The sequence below is a fragment of the Erinaceus europaeus genome, chromosome 9 (genome assembly GCF_950295315.1).
Source record: "Erinaceus europaeus chromosome 9, mEriEur2.1, whole genome shotgun sequence".
NCBI classification, from domain to species: Eukaryota; Metazoa; Chordata; class Mammalia; order Eulipotyphla; family Erinaceidae; genus Erinaceus; species Erinaceus europaeus.
Genome location: NC_080170.1, coordinates 104,769,407 through 104,794,840, shown reverse-complemented (window position 1 = coordinate 104,794,840; position 25,434 = coordinate 104,769,407). Strand labels below are relative to the sequence as shown.

Here is a 25,434-nt window from a genome sequence, read left to right as displayed (position 1 = left end):
AATCACGGGTACCAAGCAGTCTTCTCGCATAAAATTAAAAAATTAGTCTTTTAAAATATCACTATTGTTTTCCTGACTCGCTGGCTTTGCCTATATTCACTGGCACAGAATGGTATGATGTAATTTAAACTTTTTCTATATTTTCTTATGTTTTGAGACTATCATAAACCTTTCTGACTGTGGGGAGACTGCAAAACACCTCTTAGAAATGTAGCTCAAGTTTAGCCAAGAGCAGCAGCCTATGACACGGTCTGGCACCCCGGTCTCCTGGTCAAGATCTCAAGATGCCTGCCTCCATGGGTGGCCAACACTATATCGTTTCTTCTCCAAAACAGAAGATTCCGGGTACATCTGGGTGACAAGTCTAGCAGATGGAGACTTGTCTCAAGTGGCCTCCCCCAGGGCTCTGTTCTGGCTCCTACGCTATTTAATATTTACATCAATGACCTCCCAGAAACTTCTTCAAGGAAGTTCATCTACGCCGATGACATCTGCTATGCAACTCAGGCATCCAAGTTCGACATCCTTGAGGAAACACTCACGAAAGACATGTCTCTGATATCTGATTACTGTAAAAAATGGCGACTAATTCCTAGCACTGCTAAAACGGTATCATCTGTTTTCCATCTACACCATGCCTCGGCCTCACGTGAGCTTAATGTGCAGCTTGGCGATACGAGAATCCGGCATGAAGCCCAGCCAGTCTATCTTGGCGTTACTCTCGATCGCACTCTGTCATTTCACGAACATCTCATAAAAACTGCAGCAAAGGTGGGCGCAAGGAATCACATCATTGCAAGACTGGCCAGCTCCTCATGGGGCGCGAGCGCTTCCACACTACGATCATCATCTCTGGCATTATGCTATTCCACTGCAGAATACTGTGCCCCAGTATGGTTCCGTAGCCCCCATGTCCACTTGGTCGATTCCAAATTACATTCCTCCATGAGGATAATTTCTGGAACCATCCGTTCCACCCCGGTTCCATGTCTGCCAGTTCTTAGCAACATCGCCCCGCCAGATATTCGTCGGGATGCGGCATCATCTAAGTTCATTTCCCACGTCTACGCTCGACCGGACCTGCCAATATACGCGGATATCTTCGCCCACCCTGTTCAACGCTTGACGTCTCATCACCCAATCTGGTCCCCTACGCCTTCACTGAACTTCTCTGTTCCAGTCTCTTGGAAACAGAGCTGGCAGTCAGCTGAGGTAAAGAACAAACATCTCATCACAGACCCCTGCAAGCGTCAACCCGGCTTTGACCTAGCACGTTATGATTGGGCCCTCCTCAATCGCTATCGAACAGGCCATGGCCGGTGCGCCGCTATGTTCCATCACTGGGGAGCCAGAGACGACCCGAACTGCCCCTGCGGCTTCAGACAGACTATGACCCACATAGTCAACGACTGCCACCTCTCCAGATTCAAAGGAGGTCTCGAAACTTTACATCAGGCTCAACCTGATGCTGTTGACTGGCTACAGAAGAAGGGCAAACGCTAGAAGAAGAAGCCAAGAGCATGCTATTGATATGCAGAGTAAGTCCCAGCTTGGGATGCATTGGATCGACCTTCTCGCGGTGCATCCCGTGAGTACCCATTCATTGGGGAAACTGACGATCCTTCCTAGCCGACTGAATCCACATGGATCCCAGTCACTTTCAAAGCCAGCAACAAGCAGCTCCTGACAGCTTTCAACCTGACCTGTTGACTGGCTACGGAAGAAGGGCAAACGCTAGAAGAAGAAGAAGTCCCAGCTGTGCACATGCGCGCGCGCGCGCGCGCGCGCGCGCGCACACACACACGCCTCATCGATCCCATCTATCCTATTCCCTGGGAATATTCCTCTGCTGTACCCATCTGAGGGCCAGGTATGTGCAACTAGAAGCCAGACTCATTTAAGCTCACCAAATTAAAAGCTGTTTGCCCTGCCCTGCCCTGCCCTGTCTTCTCTTCAGAAACATCTATAAAGTACATGGTATAAATTCTCCCCTTACTCCTTCCTTGCTTCTTAATCAAAACTTGGGGATCCTCTTATGGGCCTGCATGGTAAACCCACCCTCCATTTTCTAAGGGAAACTGTAACCTTTAAACCGTTAAACTGTTACCATTAAACTTTTTTGTTAATGGCAAGTATGACTGTTATAAATTAAGCCCCAGGCACAGAACAGCCCTACATTTCTATCTTCACCTCTAGCATGTATGTACAGGGTACAAATAAATACATTCAAGAGATGGTTTCAACAAGAGTTGAGAGTAATTGGCACATACTTAGGGATCACTTCAAGCAATGTGCTGCAAATGGGGAAAATAGTAAAGGTGTTAGAGTTTTGTTATAATCAAGAGACTGTAAATCAGTAAAACTCTTCCATTTTTTTATTCATTTCATTAATCCAGTATGTATCTACTGAACACTAATTCTAAGTCAGGCAATAATCTTAGCAAGAAGAATATAGCAGTAGCCACTGTCACAAGGGTCAATTGTCTTTGTATGAGGACTCTGAGAATGGAGGAACGGGATGCCATTTCAGCTAATTGGGTTTCATAGACTATCTGAGGTGGAAAGAACCCCCAGAAGATGTACCTATTCAGTGCCACCTCCTCCTCAAGATCCCCCCAAAACTGAAAGCCCAAGAGATCTATCTGTTAAAATCACACACTCTACCAGAGAAAATGAAGGCTGGAAACTCCATCCTCTTGTCTTCTAAAAGAGTGCAAAGAGTCAACATATGGTGATAAAAATGAGGGAAATGAGCATGAGAATGAAGAGGAAATACACCTACCTTGTCAAAACAGAGGAGATTTAACTGCCCACATATGTTGATCCTCTGGGGACTAATGCAAAAGATGCCTTTCTTCTTCAGCCTCCGCTGAGCATAGATAATGCCTGTAGTCAGAGCAGCAGGTAGAGCCGGAGGCACTGCAATTGTGATGACATCCAAGGCTTTTTTCACCACTTCTTCGGGAGCTTCCTGGAAGAAACTCACTCTTTAGCTGAGCCAGATAAATTGGTCATGAACAGCATTGTGCCCTTCATGTTATTCTCTTTATCTCTCTGGATCAAATTCCCGGACATAGTAAGAGTGAGTCAAAAGGTACTAGCACATTTAATGACCTCAGTGTTCTTTGCCAAAGTGCATTGAGGCTTGTGACAATTTTCACATGCATATTAGCAGAGAACAATGTACCTACCACTTCACTGTTGACTTAGTACTGAGAGTCTGGCATAAAGTATCTGAGTTTTATTATAATTCTTCATGAACAGCTACACAGTGCTATGCCGTTGGAATAAATGTTTTCTCTGATTGGAAATGAAAAGGTAGCATAAAAAGTGCTCAACATATTACCAAATGCAAGGACCAGGGTTTGAGCCCCTGCTCCCCATCTGCAGAGGGTCTGCTTCATAAGTACTGAAGCAGATCTGCAGGTGTCTGTCTATCTATCTATCTATCTATCTGCCTATCTACCTATCTATCTGTGTCTCCCTGTCCTCTCTCAATTTCTCTCTCTCTTATCCAATAAAAAAATAGGGGAGAAGAGCGGGGAATGGCCACAGGGTGTGGTGGATTTGTAGTGCTGGTACCTAGTCCCAGCATTAACCCTGGTGGCAATTTTTAAGGGGGGGCCTCAAAAAATAGAGTTATGTGATATTTCCATAAACAAGGTGTTCCTTCCATTAGATGGTTGTTCCTAAGAAGCCTGGTGATCAATTGCTTATATTGGGGGATTGATAGTATGGAAATAGATGCTAGTCTTTGACTTTATTTCCCAAGCTTGTAAACTCTGCTCTAGGTTAAGGCAAACATGGAGAGTATAAAAGAGAGAGAGATGAATATATGGGTATCTATCTTAAGAGAGCAAAAGCAGCTTACCCCACTGAGCACATAGACACACAAAGTGTAGATCATCCCAACGGTGGCTGTCCCCACGAGGCACAGGAGGAACCTGATCGCATCCCTGTAGAGCTTAAAATTCATTGGCTTGGGGTAGAGAATAGATCTCACCAGGTCCCCCTTTGCAGTGTTGAATCCTGGAGTAGCAAGCACACACTCCACACTATCAGAAGGATGAATCCTACTATTAAGAGTTCTTCTTAAGACTCAACACTCTCTTTCCTTTCTCTAGATTTACTGAGACAGTATTTAAATACAAACACAATTCAAGGACCTGCATATGTACAGAAGGAAAACGTCTTACCTATTTCAGAGTCTATTTCTCTTTGGTCTTCCATCTACTTTTAATTTCAATGTGTTTCAGAAATAGTAAATCACCAAATTAAGGGCATAGAACATCTTTTCCAAATATAATTTTAAGGAAACAAGTTACAAGTTCATGTGTACATGCACAAGTTACTTGAATTTATTTTAAATGCCCAGTAATGGACTGATGAATTTTCTCTAATACTTTTTGGTGTAACATTTTTAGTTTTTAATATTAGCCATGACAAGAAAGAATTTTGGAATTTGGCTTACAAGACCTGCATCCAAGCTTCAGCGCTGTCAGTAACTGTGAATTTTCAAAGATGTTGGTTGGGGTAGGGGTCTGGGAATGATACAAGGGAAGGCTGGCAGAGCACACACAATTTGCCAGGCATGAGGAGCTAGGTTTTAGCCCTGGCACCACATAGGAGTGTCATGCCTGGCACCAAAGGTATCTCTACTCCTCTCTTACTCTTTTTATCTAAAACTGAAAGGAAAGCAAAGATGGCCCAGAGCAGTGAAATCATACAAGCACTAAGCCATACTGGCAATCTGAGGGGAAAAAAAAAAGGAAATTGCAAATATCACTGAAACTGTGAAAGTCTCAGCCTCACAACTTGTACACAAAATAAGGATAGACAGAAAGCATCTTTGTTTTACTGGGTTGCTGTGAGGAGATAGTTTATAAACTACAAATGGTATCAGTGGTAGGCATCATGATCATTTTTACTAAAAGACATTTGATAATCCAATACTCGTTAAAAATAGCCAGATTTGTGTTGGTACCAAAGGGTGAGCTACCTAGTACCCCTTCCAGCCCCTAGCACTGTTCTTTAAGGTCAACATAGTGGAAGTATGTCATGAAAGATCACAGGAAGAGAAATACAAACTAACCAGTCTGCAGCACCAAGGCTTTGGCGGTCCCAGAGCAACCTCCCTTGGCTTGGATCACCTCTGTTCCACAGAAGAGGACATGCCGTTTGTAATCTGCCTCATACTGTGTTTTCCAAGGTGCAGCACTCTCAGTCTTGGGTAATGGGGTTTTAGTGACCGGGATACTTTCTCCTGTAGAAAACAAACAAATCCTTGTGTGAAGTGCAGTGCTCTCACTCATTCCAATTGCATGTGCATTGGACCATCATATGGTAAACATTAGTTGCAGGGCTGCCTGAGGATTGGAGAAATATGAAGCTGTATTCATTTCTTTCTTTCCTTCTTTCTTTCTTTCTTTCTTTCTTTTTTTTTTATGCAGCCAAGGCTGCACTAAGACTTCATGCCTGTACAATTCTACTGTACCTAAAAATATACCCAGAAGCCTCTTTTTGACATTTTTTCAGATAAAGGGTGATCCAGAGAAAGAGAAGAAAAAACATCACAACACTACTCCATCAGTCATGACGTCTCCCTGTGTGGTGGCTGAGAACTCAAGTCCAAGTACTCCGACATGGCAGCGTGCATGTCCTGAAGTGACCTATCTCACATGCTGTCCGGAGTGCACTGTTTTTGTCTTTAACAGGGTGATCCCAAGAGAGAAAGAGAAAGAAAGGGAGGGGGCATGTAAATAATATCATGCTATAGATACTGTAAAATCAAACACAGATGCAGAAATAGGCTGGAAATATCATCTCAGGGACAGCAAGGCCTGTGGTCTAGAATGTGGGATGTCTGGACTAAAGGACTAGGAGAGCTGAGTGCGGACCAAAGTATGGATGGACTGGCATTTCTATATTTAGGTGATTAGATGATTGCATAAGCCCTGATGGAAGGAAGATGATGGAATAATATTGAGCTTTTTATCAGGAGGGTAATATCATAATTATATGCATGAGTGTATATTCTGTCCACAGTACACGAATGAATTGAAGTTGGAAACTAGACAGGTAGTTGGAAAACAAGAGTCTCAGTTAGAGATAGTGAGGTCAGAACTGTGGCAGCTGGTGGAGGGCTGAGAGTGGCAGGAAGTACAGAACATAAGAAAGAAGGAAGAAGCCATAAAACAACACGCATGGACTTTTTTTTTTATGTCAGCAAGTCATGGGGAATAAGAATTTAAAGTGACTTCCCAGTTTCTGACTGGAGGAGCAGGTAACATTAGTCACCCACACAGAGAAGAAGGAAGTCTCTGCCAACATTTTCCTGTCAAGCTAGGGAGAGTCTGGACTGGACTCTGTGGGTTTCAGGGTGACACTAAGTATTCAAAACCTCCAAGTTTATCAAAGGACTTATTTTCTTAAAAATATGCCAAACATAAAAATCACAGATGGTGGCTGGAATATCTGATGATCTCTACAATGTTTAAAGATAAAATGACAGGATCCTAAGATCCCCTTTGTTCAAGAAGGGAATGCTAAGATGAAGACAGTTGCTACTGTGTCAAACGGCACATAGAAAGCAGCTCTAATGTGAACTTTTAAAACCATCCAGAGTAGGACTGTTCAGTCAAATTTGTGGGGACAGGCATGTCCTTCAGTGGCCTTAGACTTTTCCATTGTCAGTAAGGCAAATGAGACACCTGAGACTGCTTATAGAGTTTGAAGCCTATGAGCTGGGGTCAGGGAGTTAGCATAATGGTTATGCACTAGACTTTTATTTTTTATATTTATATATATATATATTTATTTATTGGATAGGAATGGGGGTGATAGAGAAGGAGAGAGACACCTGCAACACTGCTTTTACTACTTATAAAGCTTCGCCCCTGCAGGTGCGGACTGAGGGCTTTGCACATTATAATTTGTTCGACCAGGTAAGCCACCACCTGGCCTTTCATATCTGCACTAGACTTTCATATCTGAGTCCCTGAGGTCTCAGGTTCAATCTTTAGCACCACCAGAGCTCTGCTATAAACAAACAAACTGTACCTGTCAGCATGCCTTCATTTACCACGCAGCTGCCATCAATCAGGATGGCATCACAGGGCATCTGCAGTCTGTTCCCTGTCAAAATCAATAGATCTCCAGGCACCAGGAAGCGTGATTCCAACTCCTGGACTCCAGCTGAAAGTGTGAGGAGACAAAGTTGAGTCAGGTTTTTTTCCCCACAAATGCACAGTATAACATCCACCTAAATTGTTAATCAATAAAAAAAAAAGCAACCAGAGCATTTAAAAGGAAGCTTGTCCTCAACATTGATTCAAAAATCCAGAAACAATATGACAAAAAGCAATAAATTTAATCACATAAAGTTGTATGACAAGTGAATAAATAAACAAAACCTAATAAAGTAAGCTGTGTGACAAATTCAGAAAATCCTAATATATACAAAAGAGTATTACTCATAATATGTAAATAATTTCTGGAGCCGGGTGGTGGTGCATCTGGTTGAGTGCACATGTTACAATGAGCAAGGATCTGGCTTGGAGCCCCCAGTCCCCACCTGCAGGGGAAGGCTTTGTGAGTTCTAAAGTAGTATTTCAGTTGCAGTACTCTCTTTCTCTCTCCTTATCTACCAACCCTTCCCTCTTGGTTTCTGGCTATATTCAATAAATAAATAAAGATAACACCAAAAAATTTTTTAAAAAAATTTCTTATAAGATGTGTAGAAAATAATCCTACAAAAAAAAATCTCGAGAAATCTTAACAGACAGCATGCATGTTAAATATTTGAAAACAAACTCATTCTTATACTAAGAAAAAATGAAAATTCCCTCCTTCTTCATTCTCTTCCAGCTGGCAATCTGAGTGTCTGCTTTCTTCTGCTTCATTTTCTTTAGAGGTTTATTTATTGTGCATGAAAGAGAGGCCCAGAGCACTGCTTAGCTCTGGCATAATGTTGTCATACCAGGGATTGAACCTGTGGTCTCTGGGGCTTCAAGCATGCAAAATGGTGGTTTAACAAACTGAGGTATCTCCCTGGTCCTTGAAATGCACATGACCTCCAGAGTCAAAGAGAACAAGTAGGTTTTTGGTTCCTGTTGTCTTCATTTGTTATTTATTTATTTATTTATTATGCCCAAGCACAGCCCAGCTCTGCCTTTTTGTGGTGGCCAGGAATCAAATTCTACAAATCTGAAACCTCTCAATGCAAATCACCCTATCTCCCCAGTCTCTCCTCTCCTTTTTTCCCTTCCTTTCAATCACAAAGCAAGACAAACATGTCTTCAGGGGTTGGATGGGCTGTGGAGTGGGACTGCAGCCAATTTCTGGTGTCAGAATTCAGAAGGATGAATGATTTTGTTTATGTGGCCTGATGCAGGGAGTAAGAGCTCAGAGAGTATGAGAATGGCGGCATGTGCTGTAGGGTGTGCCTCTGACAGAGAAGGATTCCTGGTAGCCTGATATGGGATATTAAAGTTTGAGTAGGCTACAAAGATAACTACATAGGAGTACAATTGAGGGGTCTAGGATCACTAGCAGCCATGGGGGTGATTTATACCCCAAGGTGAATGATTTACTAAGTAGATATACTAAGGATAAAGAAAGTCATGTTTCTCACTGTAAAAAAAAAAAAGGGAAGTTAGAATACCAAAGGAGATCATCTAGGACTGAAACAAGACAGGACTAGAATGAGTACAGGAACCCACCAAATCACCAGTGAGTGCAAATGCGTGTGGCTCCTGGACAGAGAGGAATCTAGGGAGAGATTAAGTGGATGGTAACAGTCTGGTAGCTTACCAGTTGAGACACCACCTCCAGTCTGTTTCACCAACAAAAAAAACGGCTGAAGGGAGGAAAGGACTCTCCCTAAGATTCACCAAATGCAACTGTGAGTCTCCATTTCTAGTGACCTCAGAAGGTGGAGCAGCAGAGGGAGGCCCTGTGCTGAAACCAGGGGATAGAGAACTAACCAGGAAACTCAGGAGATCAGTGGCTTAGTGGTGGGTCTGTGAGAGTCTCTTTGCATAACCACTGGATTAACTCTGCCCCACCCTGCTTTATCTCTTGGTCAGGAGTGAGGGATTAAGCCAAGAAGCCTATTTATAGTTTAAAGCCCTCTGGCTCGCTCCCATAGCCTACAGGGAAGAAAAAGGACAAGAGGTTTTTAAGCCACTGTGCTCGAACTCAGGGACTAAAATAATATTGAAACAACTGTCAATTTCCACAACTGTGAACCATTTAATTACATTACTTAGACACAAGTCAAACCAGGAAAGAGTGATCAGTAATTTGAAAAGTACTGAGAGAGGGACCTCATAACATATTATATAGAATGGTTAAACCAACATGAAGAAATATTGGAGAAAGGAACCAGGACAAGAGTTCAGCTAAAAGCCCCCCAAAGGTTGAAGCACAAAATAATGAGGTCAACATCCAAATACTAGTTAAGGAAATAATCACAGGACTGAGTAAAGAGTTTGAAAGAATTGTCATCAGAAATGCAGAAACAACAAATGAGACTCTGGAAGAAAACACTAATTATCTCAAGGTTATTAGAGAGCTGAAAGCTGAAATAGCTGATCTAAGAACACAACTAGTTGAACAAGCTAAAGCAGTATCAGAACAGGGTAACAAAATAGAAGAATGACAGAAAACAGTAAAGGGGAGAGAGAATAGAATAAATGATGCTGAAAAATAAATATATGGATTAAATAAAGTTGAGACATAGAAATGGATTGCAGTAAGTAAGTATGTAGACTTCACTGGGATCTTTATTTGAAAAATATATATTAGATACACGTGTAAAAGGTGTATATATGTGTGTCTGTATATGTGTGTACATATGCATTTATGTTTTGATTTCAAATCTATATGCTATGTTATCTGATTTAGAGAACTAGGTTCATGAAGAGGGCTGAGAGGATAACACAATGGTTATGTGAAAAGGCTTTCGTGCCTGAGGCACCAAGGGTCCCAGGTTCAATCCCCACCACCACCTTATATCAGAGCTAAGCAGTGCTCTGGAAAAAGAAATAAAAATATTAACAAAGGAGGGGGGGTGAGAGGTGAGAAAAGAAGGAAGGAGGGAAGGGAAGGAAGGAAGGAAGGAAGGAAGGAAGATAGGAAAGAAGGAAGGGTAGATGGAAGGAAGAGTGAGAAGGAAGCAGGGATTCAATGAGTTAATCACTGAAGCTAGGTGATAGGTCCATGTGGTTCCATTGTCACATCTTAATCATTGTATATGTGCAAAATGTCTCATCATATGGAATTTAGACAGTAAATTTTCAGAACATTCACTTCTAGCCACAAGATTTATCATCCCACATGAAACAATCAACTCTGAGCAAAAAATATAAGCCAATAACTTTTAGATACTGAACAAGAGGAACAGAGACAGGAAGCAAATGTAAGTGGTCTACAACCATGTTGCTCACTTCCTTTAGAGTTTCCAGGCTATTATGCAGGGATAATGAACCCAGACAAAGTCCAGAGGTTTTCTTGACTTCAGAAGAGAGAGAAGTCTAAGACACCTGGGAAGCTAGAGCTCACAAAACAGAATACAGAGGAGGGGTCAGGAGAGGACCTGGGTTCCAGCCTCAGGCACCACTTGGAGTAGAAGTGCTAAGCACAAATGGAAGTTTCACAAATGGTGGGTGGGGTGCTGAGTTCCCTCCCCCTCCCCTACCTGTCTCTCCCACCTCAACCTCCCTCTTTGTTTTTCTGTCTGTGAAATGTGTCCTGAAATGTGCCTAGCATCATCATTCGCAATAGTCAAAAACTGTAAACAACCCAGATTTCTACATCATAAAATGATGTATCCCTGCTCCCCAAGTTCAAGGGGGCAGTGAAGCAAGCCTGCAGATCTCTCTCTCTCTCTCTCTCTCTCTCTCTCACACACACACACACACACACACAATCTATCTCCCTCTCCCTTCTGAACTGCTCTTAAGTACAGTAGAAAGCAAATGAAAGAACAAGTTAGTAAAACCATACTGTGATAGTTTTCTCAAGAATTAAAAAAAGAATAGGCTATTGATGTACTTAATAAAGTGAATGAATTTTCATTCCAAAAAAAATTAGTCCAGAGTATATTTAAGGTAAAACTACATGCTCTACAATATTATTTATGTAAGTTCTAAACACAGTAAAGGTTGCCTGTAGATGAAAATAGGCAGAGGGAAGTAGACAGGCAGAAGGGTAATGAGTAGTTATTATCTCTATTGTAGTGATGGTTTCACAGGTGTGTACATCAGAATCTTTTAAATTGCACACTTTAAATATGTCTTGTCTATTATTAACCATTACTACCTCATTAAAGGTTGGTTCCTTCAGGTGGGAATGTCACAAGTGCCTCATTCTTTTACATACTTGAATAAGAAAAGATATATATTTGGAGATGTGAATAATAGGAACTATCAAAAATACAGATTTAGCTCATTTTCAGACTCCATGTGGGGCAGCACAGAGGTTTAAAATAATAAGGCATACATACCTTTTCTCCCACATACAGAGACTGTAATGCTGTTATGTGACTCAACCAGGCGGTGAAGTTTTACAGATTGCTGAAAAGGAAAGGAAAATACAAAAACAGATTTTTGTTTAGTTGTTACGAATAGGTTTCTGATACTTTTCAACACGGTGTTAGTATTCTTTAAAGATGGAGCACTGTCTCATTGCCAGCTAAACAGACCAGGTAACACAGATTGTGTAGGCCACTGCTCAACTGGAGAAGCTTTTCCCACTTACGGTGTTCTTCACTCAACAATATGAAATACATTATTTAGTAGAAAGAAATTTCCCTGTATGTCCTTTCTACTCAAAAGATCTATAATAGCCATAAATTTATACTTAGTGCTTTAAACAGCTAGATAACATCAAGAATATTTATCATCCCCTATTATAATCTTGTAAATCACTATTAAGTCATGAATAAAAAAATAAGGAAAAAAACTGACCACTAAAAATATATGTCGTTACCTATGTAGCTTCAAGAGCTAAGTATTATTTTAATCTTGGGATATCACAGAGTATCTGAAAGAAATCAAAGGAATACAGATTGGAAGGGAAGAAGTCAAGCTCTCACTATTTGCAGATGATATGATAGTATACATAGAAAAACCTAAAGAATCCAGCAGAAAACTACTGGAAGTTATTAGTCAAAATAGCAAGGTATCAGGCTACAAAATCAATGTACAAAATTCAGTGGCATTTCTTTATGCAAACACTAAATCTGAAGAAGAAGACATCCAGAAATCACTCCCATTTACTGTTTCAGCAAAATCAATCAAATACCTAGGAATAAAGTTGACCAAAGAAGTGAAAGACTTATATACTGAAAACTATGAGTCGCTACTCAAGGAAATAGAAACTGATACCAAGAAATGGAAAGATATCCCATGCTCATGGATTGGAAGAATAAATATCATCAAAATGAATATTCTCCCCAAAGCCATATACAAATTTAATGCAATACCCATCAAAGTTGCACCAAGCTTCTTTAAGAGAATAGAACAAACACTACAATCATTTATCTGGAACCAGAAAACACCTAGAATTGCCAAAACCATCTTGAGGAAAAGAAACAGAAATGGAAGCATCACACTCCCAGACCTTAAACTATATTATAAAGCCATCATCATCAAAACAGCATGGTACTAGAACAAAAATAGGCACACAGACCAGTGGAACAGAATTGAAAGCCCAGAAATAAATCCCCACACATACGGACATCTAATCTTTGATAAGGGGGCCTAAAGAATTAAATGGAAGAAGGAGGCTCTCTTCAATAAATGGTGCTGGGAAAACTGGGTTGTAACATGCAGAAGAATGAAATTGAACCACTTTATCTCACCAGAAACAAAAATCAACTCCAAATGGATCAAAGACCTAGATGTCAGACCAGAAACAATCAAATACTTAGAGGAAAACATTGGTAAAACAGTTTCCCACCTACACCTCAAGGACATCTTTGATGAATCAAACCCAATTGCAAGGAAGACTAAAGCAGAAATAAACCAATGGGACTATATCAAATTGAAAAGCTTCTGCACATCCAAAGAAACTATTAAACAAACAGAGAGACCCCTCACAGAATGGGAGAAAATCTTCACATGCCATACATCAGACAAGAAACTAATCACCAAAGTATATAAAGAGCTCAGCAAACTTAGCACCAAAAAAGCAAATGACCCCATCCAAAAATGGGCAGAGGATATGAACAAAACATTCACTACAGAGGAGATCCAAAAGGCTAACAAACATGAAAAACTGCTCTAGGTCACTGATTGTCAGAGAAATGCAAATTAAGACAACACTAAGATACCACCTCACTCCTGTAAGAATGGCATACATCAAAAAGGACAGCAGCAACAAATGCTGGAGAGGTTGTGGGGACAGAGGAACCCTTTTATATTGCTGGTGGGAATGTAAATTGGTACAGCCTCTGTGGAGAGCAGTCTGGAAAACTCTCAGAAGGCTAGACATGGACCTTCCATATGATCCAGTAATTCCTCTCCTGGGGTTATACCCCAAGGACTCCATAATACCCAACCAAAAAGAGTTGTGTACTCCTATGTTCATAGCAGCACAATTCATAATAGCTAAAACCTGGAAGCAACCCAGGTGCCCAACAACAGATGAGTGGCTGAGAAACCTGTGGTATATATACACAATGGAAAACTATGCAGCTATCAAGAACAATGAACCCACCTTCTCTGACCCATCTTGGACAGAGCTAGAAGGTATTATGTTAAGTGAGCTAAGTCAGAAAGATAAAGATGATTATGGGATGATCCCACTCATCAACAGAAGTTGAAGAAGAAGATCTGAAAGGGAAACTAAAAGCAGGACCTGACCAAATTGTAAGTAGGGCACCAAAGTAATAACCTTGAGGTGAGGGGTAGACATGCAGCTTCCTGGGACATTGGGGGGTGGGAGTGGGTGGGAGGGATGGGTCACAGTCTTTTGGTGGTGGGAATGGTGTTTATGTACACTCCTAGTAAATGTACTCATATATATCACTAGTTAATTAATACGAGAGGGGGGAAATTAATTGTATGTCTCGAAGTTTTTTAAAACACAAACTGAATCTTTTCTCAATATATGCAGTGTAATTGATATGCAGATCTCTCAAAAGCCTAGACCAAGTAGATCAGAAGCAACCAATAGCACAGCTATATACAAGATACTGGGTACTGTACAGCAAACCATAACAAAAGGGCCTTTCGAAATTAACCCAATTACCAAATAATGTGATGATAACATTAACTATCGATTGTCTTTTTGAACCCTAAGACAGCAGGAACCTCACATCTCCACTATAGAGCCTCTACTTCCCCCAGTCCTAGAACCCTTGGATAGGGCCCACTTTCCCGTATGCCTCTCCCAATCCATATCAAATAATATTGCATCTGCCGATCACAGCCTAACCAACACAACGATTGCCACCCCAACATGCTTCACTTCAGACTGTCCAGAGACTTCACATGTGGAATGACAACCCTTCAACTTCATTACTCGGGTGAGACCTTTCCTTTTATAGTACACTCTAATTTCATCTCAGGTGGTTCACTTTCTAACAAAGTCCCAAAACCTAGATATACACCAGTTTCTGTGAGAGAGAGCATATGTTCACACGTATCTATAAACTACTGCAAAATATATACCTGAAAGCAGAAGTACACTAGAGTTTGCAGTGAGTACCTCCCTAACACTTCCTCTCCACTATTCCAAGCTTTGGGTTCATGATTGCTCAACAATTTGTTTGGCTTCGTATGTTAACTCTTTTTTCAGTCACCAGGTTCCAGATGTCATCAGGATGCTGGCCAGGTTTCCCTGGACTGAAGACCCCACCAATGTGGCCTGGAGCTCCGCTTCCCCAGAGACCCACCCTACTAGGGAAAGAGAGAGGCAGACTGGGAGTATGGACCAACCAGTCAACGTCCATGTTCAGCGGGAAAGCAATTACAGAAGCCAGACCTTCTACCTTCTGCAACCCACAATGACCCTGGGTCCATGCTCCCAGAGGGATAGAGAATGGAAAAGCTATCAAGGGAGGGGGTGGGATATGGAGAATGGGTGGTGGGAATTGTGTGGAATTGTACCCCTCCTACCCTATGGTTTTGTTAATTAATACTTTCTTAAATTAAAAAAAAATAAAAATAAAAAATAAAAAAAGAATTTATTTGTTAAAAAAAAAAAACAATAGACCCAGGTTATTATTACATAACCTCAAGTATAAAATTTTATAACACCATACCAAGAGATGTATAGCATATAGATGTGTTATATACATTTGACTGTAACATGTTTTTATTTGTAATTTATACGCTCATAAACACACATAGAGATATGTGGAATGTAGATTACAAGAACTGTTATTGCAGCCTTATTATAATATAAAAGGTTAGAATCTATTGAAATATGTATCAGTATAGCCATCACTGATAGGGAAGCAAATCTGGAAATTGCCGAGAAAGTCAGGCACTGTTTCTCTTATGAGAAAGAAGAGGGGGAAGAGAAAAGGAGCGTAGGGCACTTGGACGTAGTAATAGATGTAGGTGTGACTTGGAAAGGAAGTGAAGGTAAGACCATGGGGGAAAAAATGGGCATAAGACATAGATAGATATAGATAGTTATAGGTATGGAATCAACTCACATCTGTGACCTTGGGAGAACTACTGCAGTTTCCACTGGAGGGGATAAGGACACAGGACTCTTATGGTGAGAATAGTATGGGACTGTACCCCTAATATAATTTTGTAAATCAATATCAAGTCACTAATAAAAAATATAAACTATATATATATGTCAAGTTTAAAAATTGTGGTACCTAGAAAAATTGTGATACCTAGAAAAAATGTATGTGTGCACTTGTGGAAAGATACTCAGAATACACAAGGTGAAACTGTAAGTGAATAATAATGTACATAGTGAATGTCCACTTGTGCAAATCAATGAGTGCATGTGTGTTCAACACTGTTGAAGTTATATGGAATATCAGATCCTGGTGGATATATTTGCAAGGAGAACTAGACATGAGCTGAACTGATCTGGGAGGACTATTTAATTTTCATTTACATTTTTTCTGTTTGAATATTTTTTATCATGCCCATATATTACTTCTATTTAGAGTTTTTTAAATATTTTATTTATTATTGTATAGAAGCAGAGAAATTGAGAGGAGAGTGAAGAGAGAGAGAGAGAGAGAGACATCTGCAGCCCTACTTCACCACTTGAGCACTGTAATGTGTACACTTAACCACGTGCACCACTGCCTGGCCCCTGCTTAGAATTAAAAAAAAAAGAAAACTAGCTAATTTTTAAAAGGATTTTTTTTCTTAAATCTTAAGACTAAAGACTTTAGAAGCATAGTGGTGACTCTACAGCTGTTTAGTGAAGTCATGTGAGAGGGAACAAGGTGGGAAGGGAGAGAGGAGGAGTAAATGATGAGCAGGTGTGTAAAGAATTCAAGAAACTGGGGCCGGGGAGTAGCACAGCGGGTTAACTGCACATGGCACAAAACGCAAGGACCCACCAAGGATCCTGACTCAAGCCTCCAGCTCCCCACTTGCAGGGGAGTCGCTTCACAGGAGGTGTCTATCTCTGCAGGTGTCTATCTCTCTCCCCCATCTGTCTTTCCTTCCTCTCTAGATTTCTCTCTGTCCTATCCAACAACAACAATAATAATAACAGCAGTGATAAACAACAAAGGCAACAAAAGGGAAAAAATAGAGCCTCCAGGAGCAGTGGATTCATAGCACAGGCACTGAGCCTCAGCAATAACCCTGGAAGCAAAATAATAATAATAATAATAATGATGATAAAATAAAAATAAATAAATAAAATAAATTTCAAGAAATTTTCCTGTAAAAGGGAACGCTAACTCACTCTCTGTCTATCTTTCTTTTTTAATTATTATTAGTGATTTAATAATGATTGACAAGATTGTGGGATAAGAGGGGTACAATTCTATAATAATTTCCACCACCAGAGCTCCATATCCCATCCTCTCCACTGGAAGTATCCCTATTCTTTATCCCTCTGGGAGTATGGACCAAAGACTTTTATAGGATTCAGAAAGTGGGAAGGAAGTCTGGCTTGTGTAATTGCTTCTCTGCTAGATATGGGTGTTGACAGGTCAATCCATACCCCCAGCCTGTTTCTATCTTTTCATAGTGGGATAGGGCCTGGCAGGGGGGGGGGGCGGTGCTGTTCTAGGACACAGTGGTAAGGTCATCTGCCCAGAGAAGTCAGGTTTGCATAATGAAAACATCTGCAACTTGGTAGCTGAAAATCAATTCGAAAAAATGATAGAAACTGAGGTAGCAACTGGGGACACATGGAGAAGGTTGTTTTTAGATAGAGCTAACAAAGAAAAATCAAATGTGATACGGATTCAGAATTGTGATGAGAAAAAAGTCTTAGGAAATACAAGTGCAAGTGCTTGAAGCAGAGAGTACAGTAAATGCACTTAGACTATTTAAATGAAAGAAAGCCGGGAGTCGGGCTGTAGCACAACGGGTTAAGCGCAGGTGGCGCTAAGCTCAAGGACTGGCGTCAGGATCCCAGTTCAAGCCCCCGGCTCCCCACCTGCAGGGGAGTCGCTTCACAGGCGGTGAAGCAGGTCTGCAGGTATCTTTCTCTCCCCCTCTCTGTCTTCCCCTCCTCTCTCCATTTCTCTCTGTCCTATCCAACAACAACGACATTAATAATAACTACAACAATAAAACAAGGGCAACAAAAGGGAATAAATAAATAAAATAAAATAAAATATAAAAAAATGAAAGAAAGCCAGTGACACTGGAACATAGAAAATGGAAGAAGAACTCAAAATATCCGCAATATATACTAAGGAAAACTGAGTCCTATTGATTTCTTTTAAAAAATAATAATAACCTTATTACAGTGGGAAATCTCTGAAGAGTTTGCACTGAAAGAATAATGCAGTCTGATAAAAAAAATAAAAGCCTGGTAAATTAAAACAGAATGGGGGGGGGGGAGATGTCAGGAGCTGAGAGGCAGAGTAGTAGCTGAAGGTGGAAGCCTGGCCAGATGCAGGAATAGTTTTGTTTGCCTGAGGGTTTTCTTTAAAATTGGTAGAAGCTTGATCCAAAATATTCATAGGAAGGCTCTGGGGAGAGAGAAAGAGAAGCAGTTCATTCACTGATCCCATGCACTTTATGGAAGGGGAGAGAAGATGCCATCGTGAGCACAGGCAGAGGGCACACCCTTCTGAGATAAGAGATCAGGGGAAGAGATGGGTGAAAACTGAAGTCTCTTTTTCAATTTTAATTGATTATCTTTATTTATTTATTGAATATAAATAGCCAGAAATCAAAAGGGAAGGAGGAGGTAGAGAGGAAGAGAGAGAGAGAGAGAGAGAGAGAGAGAGAGACCTGCAGCCCTGCTTCACCACTTGCCAAGCTTTCCCCCTGCAGGTGGGAACTAGGGACTTGAACCCAGGTTCTCGGGCACTGCAATGCATGCGCTCAACCTAGCACACCACCGCCTGGCCCCCCAACATTTTTTTAAAATTTTTATTTGTGGTTTAATAATGATTAGGAAAATATGATCTTTCAGCAGTTGGAGAGCAAGTGTGGAACAAATTTCTATCTTATGATCTTTATCTTCGTGAATCAAATGGTGAGATTACCTGCTGTATTAGAGCAAAAGTGGAGTATGGACAACTGGGCTTCTCAGAAACTTAAAAAAGAGATTTGAGATGGTCCCTCCTAGAACTATTATCAATCAACCAATCTGCAATCTGGTGTGTGTGTGTGTGTGTATGTGTGTGTGTGTGTGTGTGTGTGTGTGTGTCAGCGTCAGCAGCACCTAGATCCCTGGTATAGAAATTAAGAATGCTAAGAATTAAATTGAGACTTTAACAAACAAATATGAAAGGCAGTGGTGTTAATATTAAACTAAGACTCTGACGCCTTCCACCCTTATTCTGCCATCTTTAACCCATCATTCTCTGCTAAAATATTTCTATTTATTCACATATTTGCATATTCTCCTAGCTAATATGCTTGAGTAAGGCTACGAGAGGAAAAGATAACTTTGAAGATTAGAGACTGAGGTGTGAGGGAAGAAAAAAATTAACACTTGCTGAGCATTAGCTACTGTGGTAGGAGCCGACAAACTTGGTATCATTTATTAGTGAGTGGGCAGTGACTATTTCCTATTATCACCTCTAACAAAATTCCCATAAAGTCACTACAAGCCCTGCCCTTCTGAAATCAGAGGATTTGTGGAAAAACTCACCTCTCTGAGATCATACACTGTCAGAGCTATAGAAATAATGGACATGATTATGATGGCCAGAGCATATTCTTTGTAGTCTTCACTAAACCACAAACAGACACTGAAGAGTTGAAATACGTAAAATGGATTTAAAACCTGTTGGCAAATATTAAAAAACAAGACAACATGGGAGATATTTAGGTTTCACACTTAGTTGTTCATTGACTTGTTTGTTTTCATAATTATCTCCTTGACACAAGTCATCCCACACAAGTCTTAAATATTTAATCAGCAATTGTCATAGCCAGATATGCACTAAGAAACTTTATCTGAATTTTATCACCAAATTCCCATTATCTTATTAGCAGAAATTACTACTTCTCTTCAGTGTAAAACCAAAGAATCTTGAGTTTTGGTTTATAAGAGACTTACCCAAGTTTACACAGCTATGAATGCAGCAAAGACCCAAGCAATTTTGCCCCAGAGCACTGACATTGAGTCACTGCTTTATCTTATAACTTACAAATCAGTGCCTCACTTATCCTCATATTAACCACAACAGTAGCTGTGGAAAGAGTAGATACTATCATCGCCAGTTGACATTTACTGGCCTTCAGAAGTGGGAAGAATCAGTTTAGGCTTGTAAAGTTAGAATGGTTTCTAGTCTGTTCTGTTTTGTTTTTGTTTTTGTTTTTCCTGACACCACATCTGCCATAGCGGAAGTCAATCAGTTACATTAGATTAATGGATGAGTTGAAAACTACATTTTCTCTCATAAGTCAGGCACAAAACTGAAAGTGGAAAGTTGTCATTGAACATCTTGAACATTGTAAGGTTAAGAGAGACTAACTCCAACAATTATAATCCCGTTTGGGTTAAAAATATTTTGTACCCTTAGTCAAATTCCCACAAATTGATTACCATTTGTCTAAAACAGATAAAATAATCCTTGCCTCTGGTTAGGGAAGAAGCACATAAAAACTTTTCCTATCAGTTTCTTTTGACTTTTTTTTCATGCCTAAAAGCTCAGTCAAAATATTGTCAAAGAATGAAGGTGAATGTGCAAAGCAGGGAGTGGGAATGAAATGCAAGAAAGAACCCAGAGTACATCTACATAGCTATAATTTCATAATAATCACTGTGAAATGAAAAATAAGCCCAGTGATGGAAACAAGGAAAATTGAACTTGGTAAATAATGGTCGAATTCACTTTCCATCTTCCATACACAGAAACCAACAGAGTTTATAATGCTAGCAGTTTCTCTCTCGATCATTCTGGATGCTGAGGAAATTCATGTGTTGCCCACAAGAGAAGTACTGAAGCTTTTAAATTTTAATTATTATTTTAGTTTCAAAAAAAGGTGAGACCCTAGGAGGAAGAAAAAAGAAGGAAGGAAGGAAGGAAAGAAGGAAGGAAGGAAGGAAGGAAGGAAGGAAGGAAGGGAGGGAGGGAGGAAGGAAGGAAAGAAGGAAAGAAAGAAGGAAGGAAAGAAGGAAGGAGGGAAGGAGGGAAAAAGGAAGGGAGGGAGGGAGAAAGAAAGAAGAAAAAGAAAGAGAAGAGAAAAAAGAAAAAAGGAGAAAAGAAAAGAAAAGAAAAAAGAAAAGGGAAGGGAAGGGAAGGGAAGGGAAAGGGAAAGGGAAAGAAAAGAAAAGAAAAGAAAAGAAAAGAAAAGAAAAGAAAAGAAAAGAAAAGAAAAGAAAAGAAAAAAACATTTTGTTCAAGATCGAGTGGTGGCGTACCTGGTTGCTTGCACAGGACCTGGGTTTGAGCCCCCTGTCTCCACCTGCAGGGGAAAGCTTTGCAAGTGGTGAAGCAGGTCTGCAGGTGTATTGTCTCCCTCCCTCTGTGTCCCCCTACCCTCTCGGTTTCTGCCTGTCTTTATCCAATAAGTAAAGATAATTAAAATTTAAAAAAAGAAGGGGGTTGGGCGGTAACGCAGAGGGTTAAGCGCACATGGCGCAAAGCGCAAGGATCCCTCTCCTCTTCCAGCCCCTGCCTCCTCACCTACAGGAGGCTCGATTCACAAGCGGTGAAGCTGGTCTGCAGGTGTCTTTCTCCTTCGCTGTCTCACCTCCTCTATCGATATCTCTCTGTCTTATCCAACAACAACAACATCAATGGCAACAATAACAATAACAAGGACAGTGCAGGCACCCAGCCTCAGCAATAACCCTGGAGGAAAAAAAAAGAAAAAAGAAAGAGAGAGAAAGAAAGGAAGGAAGGAAGGAAGGAAGGAAGGAAGGAAGGAAGGAAGGAAGGAAGGAAAGAGAGAGGAGGGAGGAAGGAAAAGAAACAGTTTGCTCATCCAGTCATTCAAGGGTAAACAAACCCTGAGGCAATGTGTACCAGCAATATATTTAAAAAAAAAAAGTGTAGAGTAGAGTTATGACCATGGGGGTGGGGTGGGCAGGGGACAAGAACTTTCAAGTCCTGGCAGGAAGACTGAAAAGGACCGAAGTTGGAGGGGCAAATGTTTTGCAGACACCTATATGGCAAGATGTGAAACTGTAATCATGTGACAACTGCACTGTAAACCATGAACCTCCAGATAAAAACATAAGGAAAATTTAAAAATAATTAAAAGGAAAGAAAGAAATATGAAAAAATATACTTTAAGTTCTCTTAAAATATTCCAGCTACTTATTAATAGGTTTTTGATCATTTGACTAAAATTCTGTTTCACTTATTTTCGATGGAGCACCAAAAGAAAATGCCAATTACCTCCTTGATGAGCAGTTTCCAAATCGGTGTGATTTCAACATCAATAGTATTAGGCCCACATATTAACCTCCTAAAGGAAGAAACCACACAGATCACTCACTCACTTATTATTCAGAACAAAATGAATCTCTTTTCTTGTCCATTTTGTTTTCTTTCTTTTGTTCTGATAGAGACAGAGGAAATAAGGGGTTAGGGAAGAGAAGGAAAAAATGAGCCATCTATATCAGTGCTCTATCCAGGTTCTTGTGCTTGGCAATTTATATGCTCTACCCAGTGTGCCACTGCCCCCCCCGCCAGTCTGTTTAAAATAAGATCTATTCCATATTCCTTTTCTCACTTGTGTGATCTAGTTACAGCTTCCTTATTATGTAACATCCCCATTCTTCTCAAAATAATGAAGAGGGCTTCGGTTCTCAGGTGCAGAAACAATAAGTATGATCCTATTATATCTACTTCACTAGATAATTCCTGAATTCTAAATGTTTCCCTGCTGATAATGTGGGTATTGGATATTAGCTGTCATCTTCCTCAAGTAGTTTCAGAAGTGGCACTGTCTCAGTTCTTATCTTTAATGCTATGGATGTGAGATCGTTAAAAGAAAATAGTTTTACTGCTACTGAATACTGTACCTACTTTGTTACTCTCTTCAGTTCTGAGAAGCTGCAGAGTTTTTTTCAGTGTGAGTGAAAAGGTACAATTTAGATCTACACTCCCCCAATTAGATCTACACTCAGAAGTATATGAACCTTTGATCAAAATCCCAAAGATGTATCTCTTTGATTATACAGAGCAATGACCATTTATGAGTTAATTCACAATTGAAAACACCAGCCCTCTCTTTCTCTGTGCCTCTAAAATAAAATGTTATGTATATTATATATACTAACTATTACAGTCAAATCGAATTCAATGGTATCTTTAAATAACCTTGGAAAGTATCATGTAGAAAGTACACAAAACCTACAGTTAGAAGTGTGATCTCACTACTCATTGTGTTGTTTTCTACCTGTGTGACATTATTCAGGATACTGAACCTTTCTGAGCCTTGGATTTCCCAGGAGTTACACTGAAGTGGTAAGAATATCTGTTCTATTTCCCTTATGAGGTTGCTCTGATAAACTGGGATAGTGTATGTGACAGCATTTAATTTAATAATACAAAATATAGCCATACAATCTTTTCTTTTCTGATACTGACTGGCTGAGATAACTATGTGTTGGCTTTCTATTAGGTTAACTAGTAATGTTCTTTTTAAATGAGTATAGATTATAAGATTCAAGGTACCTAATTTCTTGTTCCCGTCTTGTTAGACCTGATCCAAATTTTAGATGAATCTTGGCAGAACTGAGCCAATCTTCCAAGGAGCTAAAGTAAAAATAGCAAGAATGCGTATTTCTAAAAATGTTTTTGAAATAATATTTTTCTTCTTGAGGTACAATTGTGAGAACAGCTTACCCAATTTTCTGGAACTGTCCTTCTAAATTGTTCCAAACATATCTTATTTTCTGCACGTGTATGCATCTCACCTGCAAAATAAAAAAAAGTACTAAGAAATTCTTTAATTTGCAGATCAGCAAATACACAGCAGATCACTGCCCAGAGAAGCACTTGCTCAAGAAACAAGCATAGAGACCTACTTTACTTATTTAATATTTTTCCCTAATTTGCCTTATGTATTCCTATCACACACCAGGCACAAGTGTACTCTGGGTCAGCTAGATGGATAAACAGATGAATAACACTATGTCTCTGCATGCCATGACTTTTTAACTTAGCGAGGAAAGAGAATACATTATGAAAAAAGAAAACTGGGGTTGGGGAGATAGCACAATGTTCATATGAAAGAGCCTTTCATGCCTGAGTTCATGCTAGAGCTGAGCAGTAGTCTGGTTTTCTGTGTAGCTCTCTCATCAAAATAAATAAATAAATATTATGACATGTTGAAAAGATGAAAATTATATTTTATTATAAAAACAAAAATGCTGCTCAGAAATATTGTAGGAACAATGAGAGAGCATTGCTATAGAGAAACATTAAGAAGTGATAATTATAAGGGTCAGCACCAGTGATGTTAATGGGTCAACATGTCTATGTAGTGCACGGGTCTACTGTAGTTAAGAATTCATCTTCGTATCAATCTTACTTTTTTTTTTTTTTTTGGCCTCCAAGGTTATTGCTTGGGCTTGGTGCCTGCACTACAAATCCACTGCTCCTGGAGGCCATCCCAGCCCCCCCCCCTTTTTTTGTTGTCCTTGTTGTTTGTCATTGTTGTTGTTGTTGTTGGATAGGACAGGGAGAAATCAAGAAAGGAGGGGAAGACAGAGGGGGAGAGAAAGATAGGCATCTGCAAACCTGCTTCACCACTTGTGAAGCTACCCCCTTATAGGTAGGGATCCCTACCCCGGTCCTTGCACTTTGCTCCAGGTGCCCTTAACCCGCTGCACTGGTCAGCTTTGGCTTAAGGTAGAGCCAGGAATTGAACCTAGCACCTCTGGTGCCTTCAGCATGAGAAGCTGCTGTGGTACCACTGGTCCTATCTCTCTGGCCCCTATCAACCTTCTCAATTTAGGCTTCCAATAGTCATGAGAAACAGGCAAGGGAGTTATCACTCTCATTTTCTGATAAGAAACTGCTTCAAAAACTGGTTCAAAGCAGCACTGAACTCTCTATGCCATGTGCTGGTAAACAGAGATATCAAACCTGGGCATGAAAACTGTTTTTAGTTCTATCTCTCATCATATTGTATTTAAGCATATCTTCCTTTGTCTATATACTTTTTGATGCAATGAATAAATAGTACCTGACACCAACTGTGTGAGGCTTGGTAAGGCTGCCTACGACTACAGGTAAAAGGCTACCAATCAGGTTAGGCAATCTGTCGGCTGGCGGTGTTTGGCTAAATTTTTCTTTTTGGATGCTAAGACAATAGTGTGATAACTATTGACAAGAAAAGGGCTAATCAGCGTTTCAGTTTTCTTATCTATTTAAAAATCAACCTTGAGATCATAAAAATTGTATCAACAGCTGCCTACACATAGATTAATTTAGGAGAGGATAGTCTTGCAACATATATTTTTAATTTAAATGTTAACTGGTCATAATCCAAGGGCATTAATTTAGTATGCTGAAGAAGGAATAAATCAAATACATTTGCCTGACAGAATTCACAATAAGGTCTTTTTGTAGACACAGACAAACACCCTGGGATATTTCTGGTCAATTACCTCTACTGTAAGACAAACCCCAAACACAGGTTCTAATGCAGAGCACAATGTTACTAAGAGCAAATAGGTAGTGAGCATCCACTGAATACCTGAGATTCGAACTGAGCTCTGTCTGGTTCTAGTTCATGCTCTTTAAAATGTTTTACATATTTGTGGTTCAGGAGGTGGCATAGTGGATAAAGCATTAAGGTCACAATGATGAGGTCCTGAGTTTGTTCTGGGGGGGGATGT

General features: G+C 40.1%; 1 protein-coding gene across 3 annotated transcripts in view; it reads right to left on the bottom strand.

The window, feature by feature from the left end:
* ATP13A4 (ATPase 13A4) overlaps positions 1–25,434 on the bottom strand; it is a 136,802-nt gene that overhangs the window by 59,866 nt on the left and 51,502 nt on the right. For 2 of the 3 annotated variants that reach the window (XM_060198495.1, XM_016185697.2), the window contains exons 4-12: positions 23,435–23,505; positions 23,264–23,344; positions 21,980–22,049; positions 19,279–19,413; positions 11,507–11,576; positions 7,060–7,194; positions 5,093–5,263; positions 3,872–4,029; positions 2,783–2,971 (exon numbers count right to left, since the gene is read on the bottom strand). In XM_060198495.1, the coding sequence (XP_060054478.1) occupies positions 2,783–2,971; positions 3,872–4,029; positions 5,093–5,263; positions 7,060–7,194; positions 11,507–11,576; positions 19,279–19,413; positions 21,980–22,049; positions 23,264–23,344; positions 23,435–23,505 (1,080 nt within the window). The remainder of the gene's footprint in view (positions 1–2,782; positions 2,972–3,871; positions 4,030–5,092; positions 5,264–7,059; positions 7,195–11,506; positions 11,577–19,278; positions 19,414–21,979; positions 22,050–23,263; positions 23,345–23,434; positions 23,506–25,434) is intronic. The other variant, XM_060198496.1, reaches the window with a different exon arrangement.